Raw genomic sequence first — 26,887 nt, forward strand, 5'->3', positions numbered from 1 at the left:
AAAAATACACTTTAAAAAACACATTTCTAAATATCCACTAAAATTAAGGGTGTGTTTAGAATTGTGGAATCAGTTGTAGTTTAAAGTGTTTTTCGTTTAGAAATACATCAAAATAAAGTTTTTTTTATTTTAAAAAAATTATTTTTAATATTAACACATCAAAACGATCTAAAATTATAAAAACTAATAATTTTAAATTCAAAAAATTTAAAATTTTAAAAAACATCTGCAACGCATTCCAAATAAACCGCGTTTGGAATCGCGGTTGAATGGCGTTTCCTTAAAATTAAAAATTTATTTTTATTAAAAATTATTTTTTATATTTTTATATTGTTTTGATATATTAATTTTAAAATATAAAAAAATATATTATATTAATATATTTTTCAATAAATAACATTTTAAATTACAATTGTTATTACAATATGCTATGTTGGATATAGGACAGGTTACTGTATTTGTTTATGTACTCGTCCTCCGTTAGCATGACCAAGAGGACTCGATTCATAGTCATCGAATCAGAAAATAAATCTCAGCAAAGGAAAGGACTCCGTAAACCGGACCCATAAGAGAAAAATACTTTAAGCGATAAAATATGAAAAACTTTTATGGGCCCATATGAAGGTTTTCTGGTACTGCAAAGATAGAGAGGAAGACAGTGCGGGTGGATCAAGTCAAGCCCATGGGAAGGAAAAATTAAGGTCCAGTTCCAAATTAAACGGGCCTCAAATTTTCACAACCGAAATTTCACTCATTTTTAAATAATAATAATAATAATATAGATTGGATATGCTAATTACTTGATCAAAATCTCCAAATAGATTCTCCTGACACTTCAAGACAATGAAGGTGATTTTTATTTTCAAAAATATCATTTAGAAAAAAATAATTATTATTTTAGAGGATGATCTCAGATTTTAAACAAAAAAAAAAGAGCATATCTTTTTAATTGTCAGACCTTTCTTTTAATTTTTTTTTGTCCAATCACTATTACATTATAATATATGACTATTAATATTTTAGTCTCATTGAACATTTAATTATGACATTAAGCTTATTTGGTATTTTTATTGTGGAAAGAAAGATTAAGTTTATTTGTGAGATCAATGTTGTAGTATTTTAAAAAATAGCTCTGACCCTTCCTTTACATGTGGTATTTTTTATTTATCTTTAAATTACAATATAATCCAATTCCATATTACATGTAGCAAAATTTTAATTGAAGATAAGGTAAGAATAAAAAGAGGTTGAGATAAATTATAAATTATTGTACATAAAAAATGAGACTATTTTCTACCAATCAATAAATATTACCTAGTGATGAAGTTTATCTCATGAACTTGTGGGCCGAGCTGGTATATGAGATACTTGGTTAATCTCATGATTATAGAAATCAGATCCATTCTTTATTAATGAGGTTTGCTGGTGGATCATGTTTAATACTTACAAAAAGCTTCCTTATATATATATATATATATATATATATATATATATATATATATATATATATATATATATCTGAAAACTCTTATGATTAAATCAGTATTATTTAAAAGAAAAGGTAGTCATAACTTAGAAGAAACACCTAAAATAGATATGTTATTTTTTTATGAAGGAAAAACTGAACATTCTTTTAAAAGACACCTTCTATTTTTTTTATAGCCCCTTACACTCTTTGTTGAAGATAAAGAGTTAAAGTATCAACAAAGTATCTCTAACTTCTTAAAATAAAATATTATTAACTTGTTATAATAAAATATTTATATTATAGAAAGAGCACGAGTTCAACACTGGCTAATAATAAATATAATGAGCCTGACAGCTCACTATTTCTATATATTTTTAAACTCTTACATTTGACTCAGACTATAAATAATAAGTTATTAGACTCTCATTAATCACTCTTTTAAAGAACAAATCCAAAGAAAAACAACAATGCCGATCCATCACTAGGCATAGACATAAACCCTCATTTCCTGATTTGTTTTTCTTGCAAGGGGTTTGTAACTTCTATTATCTCTATCTTTCGGGGAAAAAGAAAGAAGTAATGATATATAATAATAAATTTCTAATGTCCCGGGTTTACTGGGCCTGAAACTGAGTCAATGGGCTATTAGCCCATTCATTTTACCAAGCTTCTGGTCCTGTTGTGATCTTCCTTTTTTTCTTAACAATGGTAGCCCACCAAAACCTAAACACCTCGCACAGTATATTTAAGCCGTCAGTCGTCATCTTCGACTGGAATTCAGTTGTCGAGACGAACAAAATTCACTGTATATTTCATTGCCTAACTAGTTCGAATCCATATTTGTAGACAGAAAGACGGATTCGACTGGGATGGCTCCTGCCGATGACACCAGATCACAGTCCTTGTTTAATGGGTAATGAATCTGTGTGTTGATCCTCGGTGCTTTTCAACATGCATAAACCATTCCTGGTTACCGGCAAAATTTTATTGTTAGCGACTCCTCCTCGTACTCGTACTGTCCCAATCATGCCAAGACCTCAATCACTCTTCTTTTACTCCTCATCACCCCACCATCACCAACAACACAAACGAGAACTAGAACCTTCCGATTCCCATCCAAATGCCAACACCAAATCCCCAATTGGGTCACCATCTCGAGTCCAAAAACTCATAGCTTCCCAATCAGACCCTCTCTTAGCCAAAGAAATCTTCGACTACGCTTCTCGCCAACCCAATTTCCAACACTCTTACTCATCCTATCTCATTCTCATTCTCAAACTCGGTCGAGCCAAATACTTCTCTTTCATTGATGACCTTCTCATTGACCTCAAATCCAAAAATTACCCCGTAACCCCGACTCTTTTCTCTTACATAATCAACATCTACGGAGAAGCAAATCTCCCAGATAAAGCTCTCAAAATATTCTACACTATTCTCAAGTTCGACTGCAATCCTTCGCCCAAACATTTAAATGGCATTCTTGAAATTCTTGTTTCTCACCAGAACTATATTAAACCCGCTTTTGATCTTTTCAAGGATGCTCATACATATGGCGTTTTCCCCAACACCAAGTCTTACAACATTTTGATACGTGCTTTTTGTTTAAATGGCCAAATAAGTATGGCATACTCATTGTTCAATCAAATGTTTAAGAGAGATGTTATGCCGGATGTTGAGTCTTATAGGATTTTGATGCAGGCTTTATGTAGAAAAAGTCAGGTTAATGGAGCTGTTGATTTGTTGGAGGATATGTTGAATAAAGGATATGTACCGGATGCATTGAGTTATACTACGTTGTTGAATAGTTTGTGTAGGAAGAAGAAGCTCAGGGAGGCTTATAAGCTTCTTTGTAGAATGAAGATTAAAGGATGCAATCCTGATATTATTCATTATAATACGGTTATATTGGGTTTTTGTAGAGAGGGGCGTGCGATGGATGCTTGTAAGGTTCTTGAGGATATGGAGTCTAATGGGTGCATGCCAAATTTGGTGTCTTATAGGACTTTGGTTGGTGGGTTATGTGATCAAGGGATGTTCGATGAGGCAAAGAGTCACCTTGAGGAAATGATGATGAAGGGATTTTCTCCGCATTTTGCTGTTTCGAATGCTTTGATAAAGGGTTTTTGCAATGTTGGTAAGATTGAGGAAGCTTGTGGTGTTGTGGAGGAATTGCTGAAGCATGGAGAAGCTCCACATACGGAGACCTGGGTGATGATGGTTTCTAGGATTTGTGAAGTGGATGATTTGCAGAGAATTGGGGAAATTTTGGATAAAGTTAAGAAGGTAGAATTAAAGGGTGACACTAGAATAGTGGAAGCTGGTATTGGTTTGGAGGAGTACCTGATCAAAAGGACACAGCAAAAACAATGGAGAGGTTGAATGCTTTCAAGAATCTGATTATTGAAATTGACTCTGCCATTGTGGTGTCTTGGCTCGGTAAAGCAGCTGGCAGACCATGAAAAATGGCTCATGATCTGTCTTCCATATCACCTCTCTTGAGTAAGATTAGCCAGGTTTGGTTCACTCATATTCGTAGGGAAGCAAATGGTTTTGCTGAATGCTCGGCTTGACAGGGATTTATGCATCAAATGGATTTCATTGCTTGGCTATAAACCTGTTGCGATGCTCTTCATTTTTCTATGTTGCCGATTTGTTTCAATCTTGTAGTTTGCATGCTTGTGATTATCGTAGATCAGAGTCATACTTCTATCTGGTTCTGTTCAGAATCTTTCGGCTCTACTAATGTTGGCTGTCTCCAAGTTGCTTGCTTGTGGCATCACAAACTTCCTCCAGGCTGTTGCTACGCTTGTGCTTCCGCTTCATGCTACCATGAATTGGTATTGTGTCTGACCGCCTTGAGTTTTAATTTTCTGGTGCTCAAAAGACCTGGATTATTGCTATCTTACTTCTGGTTATCTCAGATTGATTTCTACCTCGGATTGCTCCGTGTTTCTCATCTGAACTGATAGGCCTTGCTGCTGTGCCGATCATACTGCAATGTCATTATGCTGTCCCTTGCTTGATTTTACTTCCAAGTTTTATTGTTGATTTCACTCTGCTCTTTTCTGGGTATGGTGCTGATGTCATCTTTCTACAATGCCGATGCGATGAGTATGAACCCCTGTTATAGATTGCTGTCCTCATGCGGTGTAGCTGTTGCGACATTACCTCCCTGGAGCTTTGCTGCTGCTTGAGATTTATATAAGCAAACTGATTTCATAAGGTGGCTTGTGTTGGGAATCAGAATTCTGCAGTTTTTTGAATGAATTACTGCTCGAATATAGGAGGGGATTTTTTTTTCCTGATGTTAGTCTGCCTCCTTCTTTCCTGCTGCGACCTGCCCTTTGCACTGTCTCCTGCTACACAGTACACTGTTAGCTGATTTTGCATGTGGATTACTAACAAAATCTCCTGCTACTTTGGTCATTGCTGATGTTTGGTCACACAAAAATATCCATGTGTAATGTAATAATTGGTCTTTCTAGTAGGCCATCCCCCCACCATTTTTTTCTGTCTGTTGTGCTTTGGTCATTGTTGATCTGTATGTTGTTGCATAACTATTGAAGGCAGACTACTTGTGACTCTCCCTCCATTGGCAAACTTCTGTTCTTCGATATTTGTTATTACAAATCTTGGCTTATGAAAAATAAATAAATAAATGAAATGGCGAGGTTGAATGCTCCTTTTGTGCTGTTTACTATATTCTTTCCTTTTAAACAAGAAGCTTGTAGATTTCTAGTTCGTATGCATTCACCATTTCCTCCAGTGGATTACTCCTTTTGTATTTGATGGGTGTTCAAAAGACGTATCCCATTTGTATAATTTCTATGATCACGATTCTGTATTCTTCCGAGTTTTAAAACTGTTGTATTGCTTGCTGGTGATTTCCTTCGGCGGATTTCTCAATACAAAATGCATGAATGGATACAATACTGCTCCTACGAGATGAAAAGTAAAATTTTTGAGTGATTGGATGTCACACCTTAAAATTTTCCTACCCAGCCCTGCTTGCAATATGTTTTAAGTGACTGAATGTCGTGTCTCAAAGTAAGTAAATAAAAAGATCCTCAGACTGGTGTCACTAGGCGAGAACATTGGCATTATGGTTGATTAGGGTTAATGTTTTTTAAACTAGTGACGGGAGGATACTGGTTCATGAATAGCAAGAGCAAGCACATAGGTGTAATCATGAAAATAAATTCCTGTTGTGGTTTCGATTCTGGAAAAACACAAAAAAGGAAAAGGTTTCCACCATTGTTTTCAGTTGGAAGAACCATGCCTAATTTGCACAAACAACAATTCCATGCTCAAATCCAGGGAAAATTTTGGCAGCTGTTGTCCTCTACTTACGTCTTACAGAAAAAAAATCAGCAAAGTACTCAATCACATAATATGTTTTTCTAAGAAGTTGCTAGCTTCACTATTTCGCCATGCTATACCAATTTGAAAGGTCGATTAATATATCTCCCTCTCCCTCGTATAAACACATTACCAGTTTAGCAACCCAGCTACTTGATATTCTCATGAACTCGAAAAAAATTACTACTTCGGCGAAACCAAATTCAGAAACTAAGATATCGAGACAAGATAGAGTACATACACTCTGCTTTTTCAAATCAAAAGAACCAAAGAGTAGATGAGAGCATATGAACATGCAATCACCTACCAAAAGCTAAAATTTCAACTTTAATAAGATCTAGTTAAATTTTCTCAATGTACTTTTAATATAATGTTGATGCCTACAAAACTTTGAAGGGTACTTAAACTTTAGTGTCAGATATAGAACTTGAATTTGCAGGAACGAGGATAAGAAAGCAAACCCTCTGCCAATATGTTTCAAGTGAAACAAATGCTTCGAACTATCTTATTTGTCCAGACCTCATAACATGTATGCAAGCAGCAAAATTTCAGTAAGAGCTCGGTCGTTTCTCAACCCCTCTTTTAACAACTAGCATGCGGTCATAGAACTCCTGCAAGAAAAATTCAAATTAACGTGTTGCATTGACAAAAAGAAGCAAAAGAAGAGAGAAGGAAAGTTGAAAAAAAGAGATGTTAATGAGCTTAACTGTTCCATTCATTGAAAGTGCAGCATCACGTTCTGCATCAGATAAAAAGGAAAGGAATGCATAAGTACGGTTCTTTCCTCCTTTCCGATCAGACAACACCCTTGCACTAACCACAATCCCGAAATGATTAAATAGATTCCTCAACTCATCCGGTTTTGTACTCCAAGGAAGATTACCAACGTACAACTTATGTGGACTTTCATAAAACAGGTGTTTTGTGGGCGCTGAGTTCAGTGCCTCGGGGTTCCTCCTCCCAGAACTTATTTCAACTGAATATCTTACCCGCATTTCCCTGCCACCGACATCCTTCAAAACAGTAAAACGAATTTCAGGCAATACATTAATGAGATAGAGAAATAATAACAGTAATAATTAAAAAAAGGTAGCTAGTTCACACTCAACTGATCCATCCAATGCAGAAACTGCATTCCTTGCTGACTCTACAGAACCCATTGTGATGTAACCACATCCTCGGCTTACACCCGTCTCAGGGTTACGAGAAACCTGCAATTAACTCAACAAGGAATGCGAACTTGAGTGCAATCCCACAGCTTTCAAATATTGTTTCGCTGTTCTTTTATATTCAGCTAAAAACAAGTTGGCAAATTTGGAGACAACCCAGCTTCCCATCAGATGAATTTTGTTTCAATCCTTTTAATTTTCAATTTTCAGCAAAAAAACTAACCAGCATCCAGGAAGCTTTGATAGAATTGCATCTTTCCTGTTGTTGACTAAAACCTCACTAAGTTTCCAAATTATACAGTGTAGTTGTTGCAATTGAAGCAAAACAATGGGAAAAAAAATGATGATGAAGCATAGCTGCGATAAATCCACAAAAACTCTATTTATCTCTTGAAAATTTTGGACGGAGCTAGGTACAGTTATCTGAATGAATTTAGATGATTTTGAAAACTAAACTAGAAATGATATTTCTTTATAGAACCCAACCTCACGTAGATGTTATTGAGAAGAAAGGAAAGGTCCAAAGTGATAGATACCTCAACAGAGAGAACAGAGCCAAAAGGCTTGAACATCTCAACAAGGTCTGCAATGTCAGAGCTCCTTGGGAGATTACAAACGTATAGTTCGCATGGTTTTGCTTGCTTCTTCTTCAATTCAAAGTCATCAATCCCCTCCCTTACATGGTTAATCTCCTCCGTAATCACGGTTTCCTTATCTACAACTGCTAAAACGGCGAGAAATTTTCTTGAGCGCAAGCAAAGAGTGTTAGAGAGGGATAAGGAGCAGCAGAGCTTTGGGTGTTGAAGTTCGATTGGCGGAGAGAATGATGATATTGAGGCTGCTGCTGCTGGTGGCGGTCTGGTTTTGGTTTTGAGAGGAGAGGAGAGTAAAGGGGGAGGGGATGGTCCTCCTAAGAGACTGCTGGCCATTGGAGATATGAGCTTCTAACCATCCAAGTGGATATGGTTTAACACAAACACTTTCACAAGACTGGTCTGCCCCATTTGCAAAACGGAGTCTCCGGGGCTCCCCAAATTTTACCCCGAACCCATTTAATTTCCCTCTCCCTCCCCCCCTTTTTTTTTAGTTTAGTTTTACATGCATGTTTATTATCATAAATAAATCTTAAAACTAATAGTGGTTTGGATCCAAATAATTAGAAACGGATCTATGTTTTTAACTAATCATTTGATTTCAACATAACAAATTTAAATTGTAAAAAAATAAAAAAATGAATCTCAATAATGCAATGATATATGTATCATGCAAACATTAAAAATTTCTCTAACTTCCTTTGTTCACAAAATCTCCCCAACCCCAACCACAACGGCAAGAAGACGAAACCACCCTCACCTTCCGTGAAGCTCTTACACCATGCCCGCAACCTAACCAATGTGGGAGTCATAACTCTCAATCTCATCAACCCTGCCACTATATAGTTATCCGTTTGGTGGGGTTGGTAAAATTTTGATTTTGATTTTATTTTATTTTATGATTTTAGATTATTTTATTGTGCTGTATAAAAAATAATTTTTAAAAAATAAAAAAAATATTATTTTAACATATTTAAGAACAAAAAAATACTTTAAAAAATAATTACTACTATTCTTTTAAAAAACCCCTAATATCTAATATATAATTGCGATCTCAACCACAACCTTTGACACTTTTTAATCTCCATAATTCCTCTAAAAATCTGCTAATTTTCTAAAGATTGTCAAAGCTAATTTGGGCCATTTTATAGATTAAGAGACTGTGAGCACAAAGGTCTTTAATCACCCATATTGTTTTAATAATAACAATATATTATTGTATTTAATATGTATGTTGGAGTATTATTGTTGTAAGAATTTCTCTACATCAAATTAAAGTTATGGACTCTTTGGATGCATACTTGAATTGAAGATTCAAAAGCACACATGATGTAATCAAGTTTTTATAGAATTTAATTTAACATTATAAAATAAATTTTATTTATAATTTTTTTAATTGCTGAATTTCACCAATAAAAAAATATTTTATTGCCAAAACCTACACTTACCTTATGAAATATTATTTCATCACATGCCTTGCTATTTATCACTAAAATATTTTTAAATGGATATCATATATTTTGTCAATCATGTTCTTGAACTCTTCCCCACACGGAAACGGTGATATTGTGATTTTGGAAGAAGTGTATTAAAAATTGAAGAGCTATTTTACGTAAGATATCAACTCATCTTTATAATGGAAGAGTTTTATATGTATTCATAATGTTTTACAATCTTACATATTTAATGCTTTGAATTTATCTTACTCTAAAAGGTTTTCATTCATCTTTATATTCTCTTGAAAATCTTCAAATTCTATATCCCATCAAATCAATTTTTCATATCTTTGAGTTAAATTACATCTTTATAAAGACTGGTTTTAAATCTTTATAATCTTGTCTTGGATAAGGAGTGAATATCTCACTCAAATGGCATCCATCTTTAACTTAGAAAAGGCATTTGAGATTCTAGATTTCTAGGGTGAGAACTCGAGACTTGTGACTTAGAGACTAACCCCAGCTGCTGTCGGGTGAGTATTAGGTTTTTAAGGGTTGATTTCAAACCCGAAGCTAGCGATTGATGCTTTGCAGTTGTGATCCCGTCTATTTTGGTGTAGAAGTGTCCTTTAAATATTATTTTTGCCCTGAAGGTCAGTGAAAAGAATCACCTTGGACGTTGCGCTTAGGCTAGTGTTATTGTGTTTGCTTTTTTTCTCTTATTGTTTTATTTATTCTAATTTAAATACACTTTTTTTTTTCATGCCATCCTCTTGAGCTTATTTGATCATAAGAAGTTCTGCTTGTACAAATTAGGAAGCTCATCGAATAACATTTTGGTCTATTACTTGAATTCTGCTTTCGAAAATGCAATACTACGCAATTTTCTTTTCATTTTCTACTTTCCTTCTCTCTTTATTATTATTATTATTATTATTATTATTATTATTATTATTTCACATGATTCCTTATTGCATTATGATAAAGCACACATGAATTATAGTGTGCCGACAAATATATTTTGTGGAATTGATAATACGTACAGTTTGTTTCGCTATGTGGTGGTTATTTCTGATTTGCGACATTAATTATGTGAGAACTAAGAAATCATCTTTTAGGCATCCATCTGATAATGTTGCATTTAAAGAATGTATTCCTTGTTGAAGCTATTTTCCAAGATGGGAAATCATATAGCCTACATCTGTAGAGATAAGGGCTTTATTTTTACATACATGATATTATTAAAAAAAAAATCTAGACGAGACAACTCTAATCATTCATTGAAAAACCACGGAATGAAAACATAATTAATTAAAAATTTTACTTGGTGTTAATTTAGGGTTAAGATATTTAAGAGTTTTGTTTAGGTTTAATTTGGTGGTCTTTGAAAGTATAATTAAAATTATCTTGTTTAAATTTTTATAAACAATAACAAGTGTGTTGAAAATAAAACCCTAGTGTGTTCTTGGTGACTCATCAACTTATCTTCTTCTTATTTCTTGATTATTGGATCTAGAATATCATTATTTGATCAATTAGTTTTCATAAAATTTTAGATTGGTTAATTTGCATGAGATTTTCGATTAAATAAATGTTATTTTCAATAGTAGTTATATATAAAACCAATATTCAGAAACACAATTGTGTTTAGATTGTGTTATTTTTCAACACTGTGATTTTTCCAAAACAGCATATTTCCATGCCATTGACCATTGGCACCAACATTCAAAGTTCGTCCGCCATTCAAATTGCTGGTAAAATAAACATTGATGATTAGGGAGAACAATGCTAAAATTTAAGATCGAAAGGTAACCTAAACAACATTCCAGCATTAACGAAGAGGGAGTGGTGCCGACCAACAAAAAGTCAGCACAACTAGAGTTGATGAGAGTCCCACTTCAAGAACCTTTACGTGAGCAGTCTACCTCATGTAAATTATGGATCCTCGCATCTATACTGCCTATCGGTTCGAATTCCAAAGCCCTTGGGATCTGCAGAGTCATTCTCAAGCAGCTAGTTGGCTGTGGGATGGAAGAGGGCGGATATGTCAAATTCAACAGCATCCTCAACCACTTCGTCTATCTTCTTCTCCATTGTCTTTAGCTCAGCTTCCCTGGCAAGGATGTTCTCAATCAAGTACTTCTTCAAGGATTAGATGGGATCTCTAGCAGACCAGTGAGCCTTCTCAGCTGCCAAAAAGAACCAAGAGATCGAGGGAGAGACACATGCATGGAATCGTGATAATGACAGACTATAAAACAGAAGATCAAAATTCTAGTATGCCTAATTATTTCAAGGAGCTCTACCGATATATCTTTTAAGATATCATATACCTTATTGACTGATGGCTTTTATCTGTCACTAAAATAAAAGCGTAGCCGTGTTCTTCTCACTTAAAAATATATTAATATATATTTTTTAAAAAATATTTTTAATATTAGTAAATCAAAATAATTTAAAATATAAAAAAATTAATTTAAAAAAAAATAAAAATTTTTAAAATCACAATTGAATTGTAAAAACAAACACAATCTAAATTTGATCACAGACTTTTGTAAGAGATTTCAATTATACTTTATTTATTTTTTTAATCTAAACTATTTTGTTATTTCAATTAATTTTTTGTTAATATTATCTAGTAATTATATATTCGAGATGCTTCGGTTGGAAAAGTAAAATAAATACTCATACATTCCATATGATTTAAAATCTCATTCCATACATATGTGATGATTTAAGACGAATTGAAATGTCCAAAAAGTTTCACTAGTCGTTTTCTTTTCACCAATTAAATAGTGATTTTTTTAATTTAAGTCTTTCATTGCTTCACTTTTAATTGCATTTAATCTAACCTAATTATCTATACATTTTATTAAATTTCACTGCTTGATATTTATAAAAATTTAATCTATTGATTTGAATAATGAGATATTCTTCTTTTTAAGATATTATAAATAGTTGCAAAGTAATTTACCAACACGTTATAAATAGATCACGTTGAGTCCCTTTCCCAGCATAGATTTCTTTTTCTTTAATATAAAACGTATATATAAAACCATGCGGTAGTCAACTGCAAATTCGGGTCCATAGCTCAGTGGTAGAGCATTTGACTGCAGATCAAGAGGTCACCGGTTCGAACCCGGTTGGGCCCTTTTTTTAAATGAAAAAACTTATGCATTAAACGACATCGTGCAACACCTTCCACTATCCTTGTTCTTTTGGATAAGAAACGCTTTCATCCCTAGTTTCCATATTTTCGATTGCATCCCCGAGTTTAATTGTTTCAGTTTTGTGTGAGGTTTAACTACCTTCAAAAGAAACAGTTCGTCTCTATGTTTCACAAGATTGCGATTGCATGTTGATATTCCTTCTTGTTTTGGATAAGAAACAGTTTCGTCCCTGGTTTCACGAAGTTGCGATTACTTTCTTAATTTTGATTTTTTCCAGTTTTTGTGCCATTCAATGCATTCCAGTCCTTGCTCTAAAATCTCGATTACATTTGTAATTTTAATTATTTCAGGTATTTGTTTTTGCATCTCCGATAGGCATGCCCTTCCCAATTGTGCAAGGATCTAGCCTTGTTCTCTTGAAGAAGATACAGATTCATACTTATGTTTCGCCAGGTGGGCTTGTTAGGAGAGATTATGGCAAGGATGCACATGGAGAAAGTGATGCGAGGAGAGGTTTAGGTATTCGCCTACTTTGGCAAGACAGATATATACCAAACATAAATTATTGGAAGAATCCTTATTTATAATTTTCAATCCTGGATCAACTCTTTAGTAATTTTCAATATTCAGTTTGGATAGATTAATTATTATCCTTCTTCTATTTTATTGGCCAAATAACTTATAACTAAATTATTAGTAACTCATCTATCTTTTCTCATTTCCATCCTTCCATTTTGTTTTAAACAAACATGGTCTTAGATTATTTATTCTTTTTATTTTTAAATTTTTAGAAAAAATTAACCTGATAATCCTATAATTTAGTTGTTTTTACACCTACCCTCTGTATTTTAAAAAATTACAGTGCGTAAAATAAACTAAGCTATAGGATAATTGCGGTTGTAAACTATAATGCATGTAATAAAATTAGAATGTAAACTATAATTTTCAAAAATATTATATAAAAAAATTAAACTGATCATGGTAATTTCCCCCCTTTTATGGATTTTTTGAATCATTTAATAACAATTAATTTTAAAATTTTTATTTTTCATGTAAAATTGGTCAAAGCTATTGTAGTAGATACTTTTCTTAATACATATTTTAAAACTCATGGTAGATTTCTATTCTAGACTGCAAAAATAGCATGAGAGATTAAATTGAACTCGCTTAGTGTTAAACAATTTATTTAGTTCTGAAAAAAGAAATATGACAAATGAAGAAGAAATATGAATACTACAAACTCTAATTAAAGAACTCAATGGCAAACCAACCCACAGCAAGGGCCAAATTTGGTATTGCTTCTATAATTTTAAACCTCTGAACCTACCATCTATCCAGTGTGGCCGTTCTAAGCAATCTGCAGGCTTTCCTTTATTTTCCTCCAGAATGCACCTATTACAATTTGCCATGCATAATAATTTGTTACAGCATCCTCAGTTCAGTTGGTGCTTGGTGGAACACATATAATAGTACTCGTAGCATCATCCTTAATCCCCGACAAGGCCACCAACATATTGCTTCAGTATCCATCCCATTTTCCAGCAGAATGCTCATAACCGTCCGATCAAAGCTTAAAAAATTCAAGCCTTTAAGAGCAGTTTTTCCATCCCATGGAAAGGTAACAGTAGTTTCGGATTGCGAACATCAAACTCCACCATTAAATTGATGCAGGCAAGAACGAGCCTAACTTGTTTAAATTAAAAGGTTTTTAATTTATCACCAAATTTACTCCCCCCACTACATACAAAATTTATTTTTCCTACATGGTTACAAGACAACTGCACAGAATATTTTATACATCACGGAAAAAAACAAACAAAAACAAAACAGAATGAGAGAGACTACATAGGTTAGAAAAAAACCTCAGCCAAGTGAGAGCATCGTTGATGACAAACTCATGAGCTAATGGACAGCCGGTTTTCAATTTCTACAGTTTGTTAGTCTATACAAGCTAGTACTGTCAGCCTTTGTTCGTCTTCTCCTTGCCTGCAAAAGCATCATCCAGGTGTTAAGATGCATCTCTGTGACAAAATTTTACCAACACGAACTGAGCGATCACAAAGCTTACCGAATATGCTTGATTTTAGTGGGAACCGGAGAGATGACCCTTTCAGTTTTAGCTCTCTGGGTTGCCTCCTTTTGCCTGGTTTCTCGACTTCTGCAAGAGCACTGCTACTCTCTCCTGTTAAAAGATCAGGTCCTTTCTTCACCTTTTCATGATAAACAGCAGGTGGTGCAAGCCTCAGCTGAGGCATGCTTTCTATCTGTACTAATTTCTTATCTTTTTGGAGACTAGACAAGATCTCAAACTGCAGAAAATTCAGGATGAGTTTTGATCAATTAACAACTTCTAACCATGAGAGGTGTAACAATAACAATTAAGCTACTCATTTACCCGTGATATTTGCTGAAGCCCATGGGAATTCTCTAACAAATCTTCATGTGGGTGTAAAATGCTAGTTCCATGTGCTCTCCGTGGTCTCGCGGAAACCTTATTCACTAAACCATTCTCCGGAAGTGCTGATTTGTTTCTAGCCCCCCTTTGAGTATTCTTCTTAGGCAAGCAAACAGGACATCCGGATAAGTGGCCCCTACTTGATGACTCATTTTCAAGTTCGCAATCAAGATGAGTTGCATGACCACAACTAAAAACTCGAATACGGAAACTGGAATTCTTTGCAAGTGGGCAGTTGCATATACAACATACAGTACTTCGGGGAGCATAGCCATGAGACGCCCCCTTCTTTAGTAAGCTCATGGTGTAAAATGTGTCATCCTCTATCAAGGATTTGGCAGTATCCTAAAATGCATATAATATGAGTTAGTAGAAATTTGTGAATTAAGGTTGAACAGCTCATAACCGTCTGGCACAAAGTTCATAAAAAAGACAAATTCTAAGATGAATAGATAAAGAAAAAATTCAAATGACCAAGTTAATAGATCATAAATATATACCAGAATTCTTCTTTCAAAGCCATATGTTCCAAGCATCCCCAGTATCGTAATTTTGAAATCACCAAATTCCTGGCTACCATTATCAGAGAGGAGTTTTGACATGATAGTTGGAAGGTGAATGTATCCAATCATCCCCTCGACAATCTCTTTGATGAACATAGAAAACAATTTCCTCAAGGAGTGAGCACCTTTGCAAGATCTGGAGATTTTCCACTTGATTACCCATGCCCCATCATCCTCTTGGGAGCCCAGAACTTCACCCAGCACTCCACCGTAATTCTTTGCTTTTGATGCCCTTCTATCTGAATAGGAATCCATCAAAGGCACACAGAACCTGCAGTTTTATATATGTGGAAAATTAGGAAATGAAAAATGCATGTACTGTTCCCTTCCACAACAATATCATTCTTGGCAAATGTAAAATAGATAAAACAGCAAGCATAAAGGACTGGTGGAGCAAAGCCAGAAGCATGAATAATACAAGATCTAAAAGGAGATGCATGTTCTCTTAATGCAAATATAGAAATTACCAAAAGAAAACTCATAAGATGCAATTGAGAAATTGAAATTCAAACAAAACAGTGGTTGACTTGACCAATTAATTAAAAAAGAGTGCTTTGTACAGTTGCTCATCTGTTGACTTATTTCAAGTGATAACTTCCATTACAGAATGAATATATCACTAGTTATGGCAGTTCCTATTAACCAGATGTTAATCTCACACATTCTCAAATAATACAAAATTAAAAGAAGATGAAAAGGTTCACATTGTCATTCTTGGAGATTTGTCAAAAACCACATGCATTATGTGTTTTAGCTGCAAAATCAAATAAAAAAAGATTATTTTATATGAAAAGGTGTTTTTGCTCTTAAGAGAGCTGTGTGCTTTTACCAACAATATAATAGAAGATGAAAAGGTACACATTAGCATGCCCAGGTGTGCTTTTACCAACAATAGAACAGCATTTGTTAACGCAAGAAAACATAAAATGCAGACAGGAACATTCTCAGCTTCCTCTTTCAAAACTATGCACAGGCAAAACACAGCACACATAGCGATATCCTGGCAGCTGGCTATAGTACTCGAAGTGTTCTGTCGTATATCATACAGTGCTAGTTAATGTTCTGAACGGTAACAAAAGATGTGGACTTTCACTAGGAGAATAGAAGAAAAATAAGAAAAAAGGTGAGTCGACAATCAGTAAACTTTTTCTTACATCATAGACAGCTTGTTAATGTTCTGCATGGTGACCAAAGATTTGGATTTTTTAATAGATGTACTGAAGAGAGAGAAGAAAAAAAGGTAGAAGAAATATGAAAAATCTTGTCTGAGTCACAAGCAAACTACTGTTATATATAGAATGTCACACAATGCATGTAATCAAATTAATAATCTATATTGAGCTTACGAGTCAAGTAATCTGAACCAGAGCATCTCAGATTCCTCAGGTTGTAAACGAGGGGTGTTCCGCTGGCATAATCCAATACAGGCATTTAATATACTGCGTATGTTGTCCACCTGAAGATAAATATTGCAGAGTGCATTAAACATCCATTAAAAGCATGCTTTCTTATCAGGAAAAAAAAAATAAAACCATATCATAAAACTCCATAAATCTGTCAACCTCTTTCAATTTTAAAACAGTGCTGTAATGATCACTACTGGCAGAAACACTCATATCTGAAACCACACTTTCCACAGCTGACTCTAGCTCTGGAAAATTATCATTGAGACCAGAAAGTGTGAGTAAAAGAGCACTTCCAGCATCACCAACCCTTTCCAACAAAAAGGCAGCAGCATCTATTATCCCATATTCCTGGCACTTGCGTAAACAATGTTCCACCCGGTAGCTATCAAAAGTCCCTAAGAATCTGAGAACTGAATTGCGCTCAAACTGACATAATAGCTGCAAGAGCAAAATGCAAAATACTAAGAATCTAACCCAAGAAGTGATAACACCATTCTTGAAAATTCTGAAGTAAAAAAGCAGCAATTAGAAGTGCAGGAAATTAGAAGTTATCATAGCAAACATAATTCTGATAAAAACAATGCAATTAGTCAAGCAATAATTGCATAAAATTGCACGTAGATGATATATCCCACAAGGAAAAAAAAAAGGCAGCACCTACATCACGACCAAAACCAATACAACATTTATTTGATTGAACACTTGAGCTTATTCATTTCCTTTCAGGCGCACCTTGAGAGCAAATTTGAAGAGACAAAATTAAGAGTTACGAAGACATGCGATCAGACTGAACACAAACCCTCAAAAAAAAATACATGACAATTTTTTACTGTTTCAGAGGGAGTGTTGTTGCAATGTCATTCAAATCCAATCAATTGCTTTTAGGATAACAGTAGATGGGCTGACCTCAAAATAAAGCTCAATCATATCATCATTCACATGAACAGGATTATTCCGCATGAACTTAGGAAAATCAGAGATCCTTTCCAGATAAGCTGTGAGTCCTTTTGACTGATCTTTCACCCTTCTTCCATCAGCAACATCTATATCATCAGCTTTTTTTAAATTAGAAAAGTCTAAGGTTCCAGACAAATGAACCTCAATGACAGTCTTTAAATACAGAAAAAGACTCTGTGGATGAGAGCGTAATTCAGAGAGGATATGTGGACTTTCAGCACGAAAATGGTCAGTGACCAAGAAGAATGTTCCCTCTCTGGAAAAAAAATCATAAGATCGATTAGAGAAGAAAGTTCCCAAATAACAGAAATCTGACAGGATATTTAATAAGAGAGTAAAAATTGACATGTCTTCTTACAAAAAAATTTAAAAACATTTACCTGCTTAAGACAAGCAACTCAGGAATCCTAGAAATCACAGCTGATCGAAAAGCACCACTATCATTGTCACCCAGCTTTTCTAACATATTGTTAATGTAGGCAAAAGTATGAATGGGTTCGTCTACGTCTTTCATATAGCTATCCAAGGCAGCAAGATACTGATGTCTGATGGTATGAATTAAGCCACAAACCTGAAACCCATATTAGAGCCAATGGCATGATGCTACCAAAAAGAGAACTTGATATAAGAAACACTCTCTGAAACAATAGCACAAATGTGATCATGGCATAGATACCTGGTGAAAGTGTGCTTTCTCACATAGCTGTAACACATAAGACTCATTCCAATCAGTCTCAGGCACCACTTCCAGAAGTGCAAGCACCTGTTTCTCTCTCTCCTTTGAAGTTTCAATGATGTGTGCAGGAACACTTGGTGGGACAGTACTTTCTGATGTCAGGTACTCCAAAATTTGACTCAGCACAACTTTTGAAACATGAGCTTTCCTACATGCAACATGGTATGCAATGAATTCAAGCAGATTTTCTAAGTCTTTCTTTGAGGGCCATGTATCCACAAATCGAGTATCAACATTATCAACAGCAGACTCATCTGCTCGGGATATATGTTTTTCGGTAATTTGAACAAGAGCATTTATAGTATTCTGAATCCATAAATTCTGACTTTCAGCCATAATATTGTTTTCTTGCTTAGCCTCCATACTTGTGTCAGCACCATCTTGCATAGAGAACTCACGTTTCAGATTTTCACCATCTAAAAAAGCACACCTCAAAACATCTAAAGTTGCTTCAGTATCTAACTGTAAGAGATGATACAGGTTCAGGTATGTTCCTCTTGACACTGCCTGTGGATTAGAGGCATCGGAACTCTCCAGCAAAAACTGCACAAGTTCGGTCCTAAGAGATGACAGACGTGTGACAGGAAGAGCCCCATGTCCTGCAAACACAATGCTTCAAAGTTTCATAATCATTCATGAAAACCAAATTACACATTGAACATGTACTTTATCCATATGCCACTTGTGATCATTTATTCCAAAATGCAAGCAGTTCATCATTGGTTTAAACAACGGAAATATTAATTTTGAGAGTGAACGGCCAAAGTTCCTCGTACATGCAGAAACTTCAAGTTTAACCAACCTGTTATAGATGAGGATAAAATGTTGACAAGAAATATCATGTAATGACAAATTATTTAGAAAGTTTATGCTTATCAGAGTACACTAGCCAAAAAATCATGCAGTGGGTATCAAGTTACATAATAGCCAGTACCATGATCAATATATACTTATATAAGAACTGGATTGGATAAAAGCTGAGCCAATAAATAGGAAAAGGATTGTAATAAAAAACTTCAAACATGACGCTAGCTATCTATACTATAAATTATAACATCATGAAAGATATTATTGTTTTACAAAAAACAAATATTGATTTTGTCAACAAGAGCCTCTTACTTGTCTTAATAAACAAATATATAAAATTAGAAGTTTCATATATCAAATTTAAAGAGCAAAAGCTATCCAGAACTTGGCACCATTCTAAAGTGTGAATGCAGGCTGTCTTCAGAAAATAATGACTCCGAGCTCGCATAAATTGTTTTCAAAAACACATGCGTGCACACACAAAAGGCTTGACAATAATCTAGTGCTCCTCAATATTCAATTCTCAGAACATTAAATACCCAACTTAGAAGTTGATTTGAAAGTTTTTTATGACAATCTATCTAATGACAAGAATTGAAAAGGAGAGAATTTTGTAATGGTTGAATCAAATCAAGGTCTATCATAACTTGAACGATACCTGGTGGAAAGGCGAGACCTAAAAAGCAGTACTTCAGATAAACAAGCATCCTGTACCTGTAATTGAGTTCAGTAGTAAAGGGTAACCATACAGAATAGAGAAGCCATGGTCAACGAATCAACTTACAATTTATTTTTTGATTAAAGTGAAGAGGGAGGTAAATTGACGTGATTCGTTTTCTTGGATAATTTTATGTAGTGTGATTCTCAATTAAATTCACTTAGGAAAATTAAATTCATGCAAAAGAATTTCCCCAGTCAAAACCTGACATGTGAAAATCACTGCCTTGTTAGTAAGCTTATAGATGATATATTTAATGCAGGATGACATTTACTCGAAATCATTGAAGTTTTAATTTATTGAATCTGTCATGGGTTAAGGCCATGTACCCAAGGGCAGCAGCAGTCTCTTGTTGACTAGTTCTTGAAACAACCAATAGCTCCTCTAAAGGTGTCCTGAAATCATCTAATCCTTTATTGAAAAGATACACCAAGGCACCATATAACCCATGCTCCCGGCATAGCCTGACAACCTAAAAGATAATATACGATGATTATTCACCATTCTTGGTGAAAAAACTATAGCAAACGTATAGGTTGAACAAGGGAACAATTAAGAAAAACCTGATTAAAATCCAAGGAGGAAATGTCCATGTGAAGGACACATTGCTCAACTCGCTGCAACCACCCTTTGCTACTGTAATGCTCTACTAGGGCTTGCATAATCTTTAAAGGTGTAAGAATAGGAAGATGAAAGAAAAGACATTACAGTGAAAAAGTAAGCAACCAGATTGGAAAAATCAATGAGGGTCAACAAAACAACAAGCATCAAGCAATACCTCAGGGGGTAGAGACCCCAGCATATCCCTCAATATATATGGCTCCAAAAGCTCCAAAAATGTATCTAAAATACAGAAAAATAAAGATTCAAAAACTGAGGCTTCCACTCAACAGGATAATCATCGCATGTAGCATCAAAATAAGAAGAAAAGTACATGCAATTTGCAGCATCAATTTATTGAAAAAGGCATTCACTTCATAGCATTAATTGTAGAAAATTGGACACCCATAACAAGAAAACTTAAGCAAGCACAAAATGAACAATAAGGAAGAGGCTACATCCAATCTATAAAACTCAAGCCACAAGAAGTGACAGAGAAATGTAATACAACTAGCATCTAATTGATGGATTCAAAATTGCTACATGGTGGAGCAGTCAAAGTTCAAAGTCCAGAATTAACCAAATAAGCACAGAATTTTATGTAATCTGAAGGGGTACCTCTATGTTGAACAAGGACAAATTTAGAGAAAATTTCGTCAAAAAGGATGTCAGTCCGCTGTATATGGACACAGAATTCTACAGCAACACCACCGACACGTGTGAACTGTTCTTTTATTTCAGAGTGCACTGAGTTGCTTCCAGTCTTTGAGTCATCTTGTTGTTCCGCTTTTCCAATTTGATTGCAAAAAGCCACTGAGATATAAGAAAATACTTCATCTACATATGACATAAGCAACTCTACCAGATATGGCATTATGGCTTCCTTTACAGCATCTACTGATTTAGGAAGGTCAACAACACCATGAGCTTGGCCATCATAAAGTGTCATTGCCATGTTCAAGGCACCCATCCAGTCACCTGCTCTTCGCAGAACCTGAATACGCTCTTTCCATGGGAGAAGGCGGGAAACAATAAGATGTGTTGGTCCAAGTATGTACACAGAAGCTCCCCTTACACCTATACAATTGTGATAAGCTTTCTCAGGGTTCCCATAGATATTGATCAAGTGTGTATGATATGCAGCTAGATCATCTCCCCTAGAACCATCAACAGCAAAACTAGTTTGGTGAATCACAGTGCCATCCTTTGCGAACAAATATAGTTGTCCTGTTAACGTGAGAACCACCAGCATCTGGGAAGGGAACAATCCTCAATAACTTAAGTTTTAAAGATAAAATAAACCACAGAGCATGCGCAAGTGTAGTGGAGAAAGCAAAGACAATAAACAGTGAACAAACTAGAAACAAATAGATTTGCCAAAAAAAAACACATACATGATCATCCAACCAAGCCACACCTATGGCTGCACTGTCAAGGGACCATTTTCCATAAACTTTTAACTCAGATTTGACCAATTTTGCCACTTGCACTTTTCGATCCCAGGCAATTGCGAGCAATGAGACTCTCTCTGCCACATGTTCTGGAACATTGTCTGCAACAAATTCTTTTTAGAATACTGTCCACTAGAAAATTTAAGAAACTCTGCAGGCCATACCAGGTGATGAACTGTGTGATTGTGTGGTACATTTCCATGCAGTGTAAGGCATGGAACCCTCTCGAACTCCGTCTGGCCTAGAAAGTTGTGCATATACCTGTAAACTGGGACTGAGCCTAACCTGTAAAAAAGGCATGGTTTCAACAAATTGTGAAGAATAAACATCCACAAATAAGCAAACATTAATTCACAAAACAAAAGGTGCATGGAACTTGCAGAATTATCCAGGGACTTCATACCACCAAAGCAGTTTGATGAGTGACAAATATGACCACACCTTCTTCAACCAAAGAAGAGCCCTCATTGAATAGTTTCCAACCTGCATCTCCCCCAACTACACCACCCATCATGCTACTAATGCTGGTGGATGATGCTGAAGAATTTCCCTGTGTGGCTGGCAAAGCACCTCCACAAGATTCATCAAGAAGAAGGGGTGAAGCTGATAACACAGTGCCCGTTCTTTGTCCATCAAGAAGACACTATAACAATCAATTAACATTAAGTCATTAATTTGGCAAGTACAACACATACCTACCAAATGCTGACTCAGATTAACACATTTTACTGCAAGGCATGGGCGTGCACCATTAGCCTAGAATGGTGTCTTTACCTGTGTTTTGAACGAGAACCTGTTAAGCAAGGGAACCACTGAGAAAGCATGTAGCAGAACCAGACCCTTGCTATCACCAGTAACTGCTTTAAACTGACGAGTAACTTGAGAATCCTGGCCCAGAAAGAATGCATGCACAACTGGTGCAGTATGCTCCCCAGTAATAACTTTTGCTGCTGATGCCCTCTGGACATCCCAAACAGTAATGTGACCATCTCCGTAACCAGCCAAGAGCATGTCTCCTTGCTGATTAAAGCACATGGAAGTCACTGGGGCATGAGATCGATCACCTTGCAAACCAAGCATTAGCATCTGGAAAAGGAGTAGGATGGTTCAGTGGGTGATGCTGACTAACTATAAGGATAAACAAGAACCTACTTGCAAAATATCGACAATGAAAATGTTTTGCAGCTGTGATTTTCCTTGAAAATTGGATATTCAGTTAGCATTAGATGTTTGTTTCACTACAGTGAATTTCCTAGTAAGCAGGAGCCAGAAGAGTCTATTGAGAAAAGAAAACAAAGATTTTATGCACGCATATAAATTAAGCCCATGCCTAAAGCACAACTTCAAAGAAGAAACACTATAATCCCATGCAAGTACATTTATGAAAGTCCTTCAAATTACTGCTGGATCTAGGATTTCCTTATTCCACATTGCATCTATGAACAAAATATGTCTCGTCTCAGGAAGCACGTATCTAATTGCACCCTCAAAAGAACAAACCTTCCCATCCTTCAATAAAATCAAGAAAACAGAAGGCAAAGACATCCACTAATTAAAAAGACGCAAGCCAAAAGCCACATGCAACATAAACTAAAAGCAATATGAGTGAACAGAAGTAACCTTTGCATCCATGTTATCATCATTATGAGAAGAGTATCTACTAGGGACAACAACAATGACACCTTTTGACATTCCTACTGCAATGTAGTTAAGATGAACAGCCAAAACTTGAGGTGAACCATGATCTCTCCTAAATGTTTGGGAACCAACAGTTTGTGTAATAACATTATGAGAATCAACATCAAAATATCCTAAAGTAGTTGACCCCCTCCGAACACCCTCAAGTCTCATAGGCTGAGCAGCCGCACCCTCCTCCCAATGCAATCCAGTATAGGCCATTTTCTTCTCGAGTTCTTCTGCCAATTCAAGCGGCTTCAGACTAGACTTCCGTTTCTTCTCCGCCCTTTTACTAATCATCTCACTCTCCAGTTGCTCGATTCTCTCCTCTACAAGCTCCGAAATATCACTCATTGAACTTGCATCATCACCATCACCAATAGTAAAAACACCTACCCCGTCATCTTTAACCTCGTCTATATTTTCTTCCAAATTATTTCCCTCTCCTTTCAACGCCTCGTCTTTAAAGGAATCAACATTATTCAAGTTAATAATATCTACTTCACTCGAATCACTCACTTCCACAAATTTATCTTTAGAAACAGAAGCTGCATTTTCATCATCCAAATTTAAGTTAGCATCAGAATTCGAGGTCGAACCAGTATTATGCAACATATCTTGACCACTATCATCACTGAGCCGTACTTCCCCCTCGATTTGAAAAACTGGCTCTCCTTCACTTTCACGTGAAATCTTCAAATCCTCTTCTGTCTTCGGAATCGCATTCTCTGCTGTAGCAGATTGAAATAATCCACCCATCTTATCCTCTGACTGGGACTGGAATCTTTCAATTGAGTCTCCGTTCGATGAATTTGACACAATTTCATGATCGCCACCACCACTGGAGCCTGATTCTGCTATATCGAGAATCGTCTGGAAGGTTCCACTCCCGCTGCTCAATCTCCTGGATTTGATCGCGGCGGCATGCGGTGTCGGAACAGAACGAGAGGCAGCAGCTGCCGCTGCAAGGGCTGCCCCTGGCTTCGCATTCGATCTCACTCCACCGAAAAGCGATGGCAACTGTCTAGAAGACGGAGGAGGAAGGCGCCACGGTGAATTAGTAATTCGAGTAAGTGAAGTGGGTTTTAATTGATCCTGGATAATTTGTGATTGTGTGGAGGAATCTAGTGAGACGGCGTGTTGGAGGTGGGAGGGAGGGAGATCTGATTGTTTGATGGAGGGTGGGGATGAAGGAGGGGAAGAGGAATCGGAGTCGTTGAGAATTTCATCGAGAGTACGGTGAGGGACGGAGGTGTTATCGGTGTCAGAATCGGAGGTGGAATGAGAATTAAGGAAGGAGTCAAGGTCGAGTTCCATAGAGAGTTTGGTACTCGTTAGTTTCTTAGTCATGTTTATTTTCTATTTTCTATCCGGTAGGATGATGTTTGTTCATTTATGTATGTGACTGCAGAAGAAAAGGCTGCTTTGTCATCACGGTAGAGAAATTTCTTGCTTCTTCCTCTGAGACCGGGCTACGGAATTGCTCCGATCATCTCCACAGTTTTCTACTTTTCTTCGCCAACGGTATCACTGCAAGTAAAAAATAAAAAGCCGACAACTCGGCGTATGAAATCAACGACCCCTCGTTTAAGGAAATGTTTGGGATATTAGTAGTCATTATTTAAAAAAAATATTAATTTTTTTTATTTTTAATATTCATATATTAAAACAATTAAAAAATAATATAAAATTAAAAAATTAAATTTTTTAAAAGCTCAACGACTTCAAATATTACCTAAATTATTTTTTAATAGTATTAAAATTAAAAAATTAATAACAAGGGTAGTTGTCACCAAGACATTACAAAGATTGAAACAATATGACTTCTAAAAACAAAAACTTAATAAATTGTTGCAAGAAATTCAATTTTTTTACATGGATTCACTAGTCTTTAACATATTGATAGAGAATAAATTAATTTTTAAAACATGTTGAATTAACTATCATTCTTAAAAGCAAAATAAAACTTAAATTCATATCTAGGGTTTTTTTTTCATATTTTTCACTTTTAAAGTGTATTTAAATAACTAAATTACCTTTATAATTAAAAAACTTTTAATCGAGATTCAGGGATATTTTTGTATTTATATTTTGATTTTCTAGTTATTATCAAGTTAAAAGATAAGTAGTTTGATAATTTAATAAATATAAATATTATATTTAAAAAAAAAATAGTTAATGCATGCATTGTACATGCCAGTGAAAAGGTTATGGTCGCGCTACTTGAACGATGTATAAAAAAGCTTTCAGCAGCTAAAATATAGCTTTTGAGACAGCTTTCAAACCGTCTCAGCAACTCCTTCATCCCTAAACGTTGTGTGATTTAATGACTTTCAGCTTGGAACCAATAGTCTTTTTTTTTTTTGTTCTCTCACCTCCTTGAAATACATCTCTGATTTCTAAATTTTCAAAGTAACCCTTTAATTTATTTTTTCTTTGAATTTGATCAATGTTATTTTGATTACTATTTGTTTTATTTGAATTAATTTATGAAAATAAATTTTTTTCCTATAAAATTTTAAAATACAAAATTATCCTTGAGTATTAGGCATTATATTGTTTTATTATAGGTTAATTGAGTATTTTTACTATATAAAATATGAAATTACCAATCTAACCCTATATAATTTGTAAAAGATAATTGTGTTATAATGAAAAGATTACCTTGCCCTTAATATCTAGTTTAAAGGTTTTTTTTTTAAGAGTAATTTTATAATTATACTATTCCATTGAATAATAACTTGTAGCTAAAGCTACATTAACTCCTTTTTTTAATAGTAATGATGATTACATTCTTATATTTGGTCGTGTAATTTTTAAAACTATAATATAATTGATCATTTAAATTATAATAACTTATTACAGTACAAGCATTACATAAAAAAAGTGATGCAATGAACCGTTACATGATGAAGAGTAATCTTACAAGGACCTGCTTGCAATTTTTTTTTTATCATAAACTGAATTATAAATTTTATAAAGTACACGGATTAAAATAATAATAACTCATTACATTACAAGCATTGCATAAGAAAGTTACTTTATGAACCATTACACGATGAAAGGGTAACCTTACAAAGACATGCTTGCAAAACAATATCCCAGAGGACTAAAATAAATTTCTAATAAAGACCAATTTATAAATAAAAATAGAATTCAGGAACGAAAATAATTTTTCAGAAACTACAAGGACTAAAATAACACTGTGATCTTCTACATTACATTTCTAAAAGTTTGGAACGGAATAAATTTGTAGTTCCCCAAGAATGAAAGTATGTGTTTTATATATGATGCAGAATACTTTTTAACAAATTTGCTTATA

At 34.9% G+C, this 26,887-nt stretch overlaps 3 protein-coding genes and 1 non-coding gene across 4 annotated transcripts; 2 read left to right on the forward strand and 2 right to left on the reverse strand.

Annotated features, from left to right (window-relative positions):
• The first annotated feature begins 2,181 nt into the window (after positions 1–2,181).
• On the forward strand, positions 2,182–5,151 carry LOC133682585 (pentatricopeptide repeat-containing protein At4g01400, mitochondrial). The gene is made up of 2 exons (XM_062105984.1): positions 2,182–4,305; positions 4,390–5,151. The coding sequence occupies exon 1, from the start codon at positions 2,420–2,422 to the stop codon at positions 3,845–3,847; it is 1,428 nt and encodes a 475-aa protein (XP_061961968.1). The 5' UTR covers positions 2,182–2,419; the 3' UTR covers positions 3,848–4,305; positions 4,390–5,151.
• An 863-nt stretch (positions 5,152–6,014) lies between these two features.
• Positions 6,015–8,008, reverse strand: LOC133682586 (28 kDa ribonucleoprotein, chloroplastic-like). The gene is made up of 4 exons (XM_062105986.1): positions 7,533–8,008; positions 6,937–7,038; positions 6,535–6,840; positions 6,015–6,438 (listed from the first exon to the last, which is right to left on the reverse strand). The coding sequence occupies exons 1-4, from the start codon at positions 7,923–7,925 to the stop codon at positions 6,376–6,378; spliced, it is 864 nt and encodes a 287-aa protein (XP_061961970.1). The 5' UTR covers positions 7,926–8,008; the 3' UTR covers positions 6,015–6,375.
• A 4,097-nt stretch (positions 8,009–12,105) lies between these two features.
• TRNAC-GCA (transfer RNA cysteine (anticodon GCA)) lies at positions 12,106–12,177 on the forward strand. The gene has a single exon. It is a non-coding gene; the product is annotated as a tRNA-Cys (tRNA).
• A 1,680-nt stretch (positions 12,178–13,857) lies between these two features.
• LOC133681927 (uncharacterized) lies at positions 13,858–25,135 on the reverse strand. The gene is made up of 19 exons (XM_062105130.1): positions 23,509–25,135; positions 22,663–22,974; positions 22,292–22,531; positions 22,053–22,173; positions 21,832–21,989; positions 21,056–21,689; positions 20,616–20,680; positions 20,401–20,502; positions 20,167–20,309; positions 19,778–19,833; positions 18,253–18,911; positions 17,957–18,147; positions 17,526–17,832; positions 16,776–17,057; positions 16,560–16,669; positions 15,151–15,484; positions 14,591–14,995; positions 14,264–14,504; positions 13,858–14,181 (listed from the first exon to the last, which is right to left on the reverse strand). Exons 1-19 carry the CDS (start codon positions 24,913–24,915, stop codon positions 14,156–14,158), a joined length of 5,793 nt encoding a protein of 1,930 aa, XP_061961114.1. The 5' UTR covers positions 24,916–25,135; the 3' UTR covers positions 13,858–14,155.
• Between the last annotated feature and the right edge of the window lie 1,752 nt (positions 25,136–26,887).

This window comes from Populus nigra, chromosome 2, assembly GCF_951802175.1.
Source record: "Populus nigra chromosome 2, ddPopNigr1.1, whole genome shotgun sequence".
Taxonomy (NCBI): Eukaryota; Viridiplantae; Streptophyta; class Magnoliopsida; order Malpighiales; family Salicaceae; genus Populus; species Populus nigra.

Bases quoted from the DNA above. Each gene is read 5' to 3' on its own strand.
- LOC133682585 (XM_062105984.1), top strand. From the start codon at position 2,420: ATGCATAAACCATTCCTGGTTACCGGCAAAATTTTATTGTTAGCGACT.
- LOC133682586 (XM_062105986.1), bottom strand. From the start codon at position 7,925: ATGGCCAGCAGTCTCTTAGGAGGACCATCCCCTCCCCCTTTACTCTCC. The intron at 6,841-6,936 runs GTTGAGTGTGAA...ACTGTTTTGAAG, and splicing joins TTTCTGCATTGGATGGATCA to GATGTCGGTGGCAGGGAAAT. The intron at 6,439-6,534 runs GTTAAGCTCATT...TTTTTCTTGCAG, and splicing joins CACTTTCAATGAATGGAACA to GAGTTCTATGACCGCATGCT.
- LOC133681927 (XM_062105130.1), bottom strand. From the start codon at position 24,915: ATGACTAAGAAACTAACGAGTACCAAACTCTCTATGGAACTCGACCTT. The intron at 20,681-21,055 runs GTACCCCTTCAG...TCTGTATTTTAG, and splicing joins TGTCCTTGTTCAACATAGAG to ATACATTTTTGGAGCTTTTG. The intron at 20,310-20,400 runs GTTTTTCTTAAT...ATTATCTTTTAG, and splicing joins CCTCCTTGGATTTTAATCAG to GTTGTCAGGCTATGCCGGGA.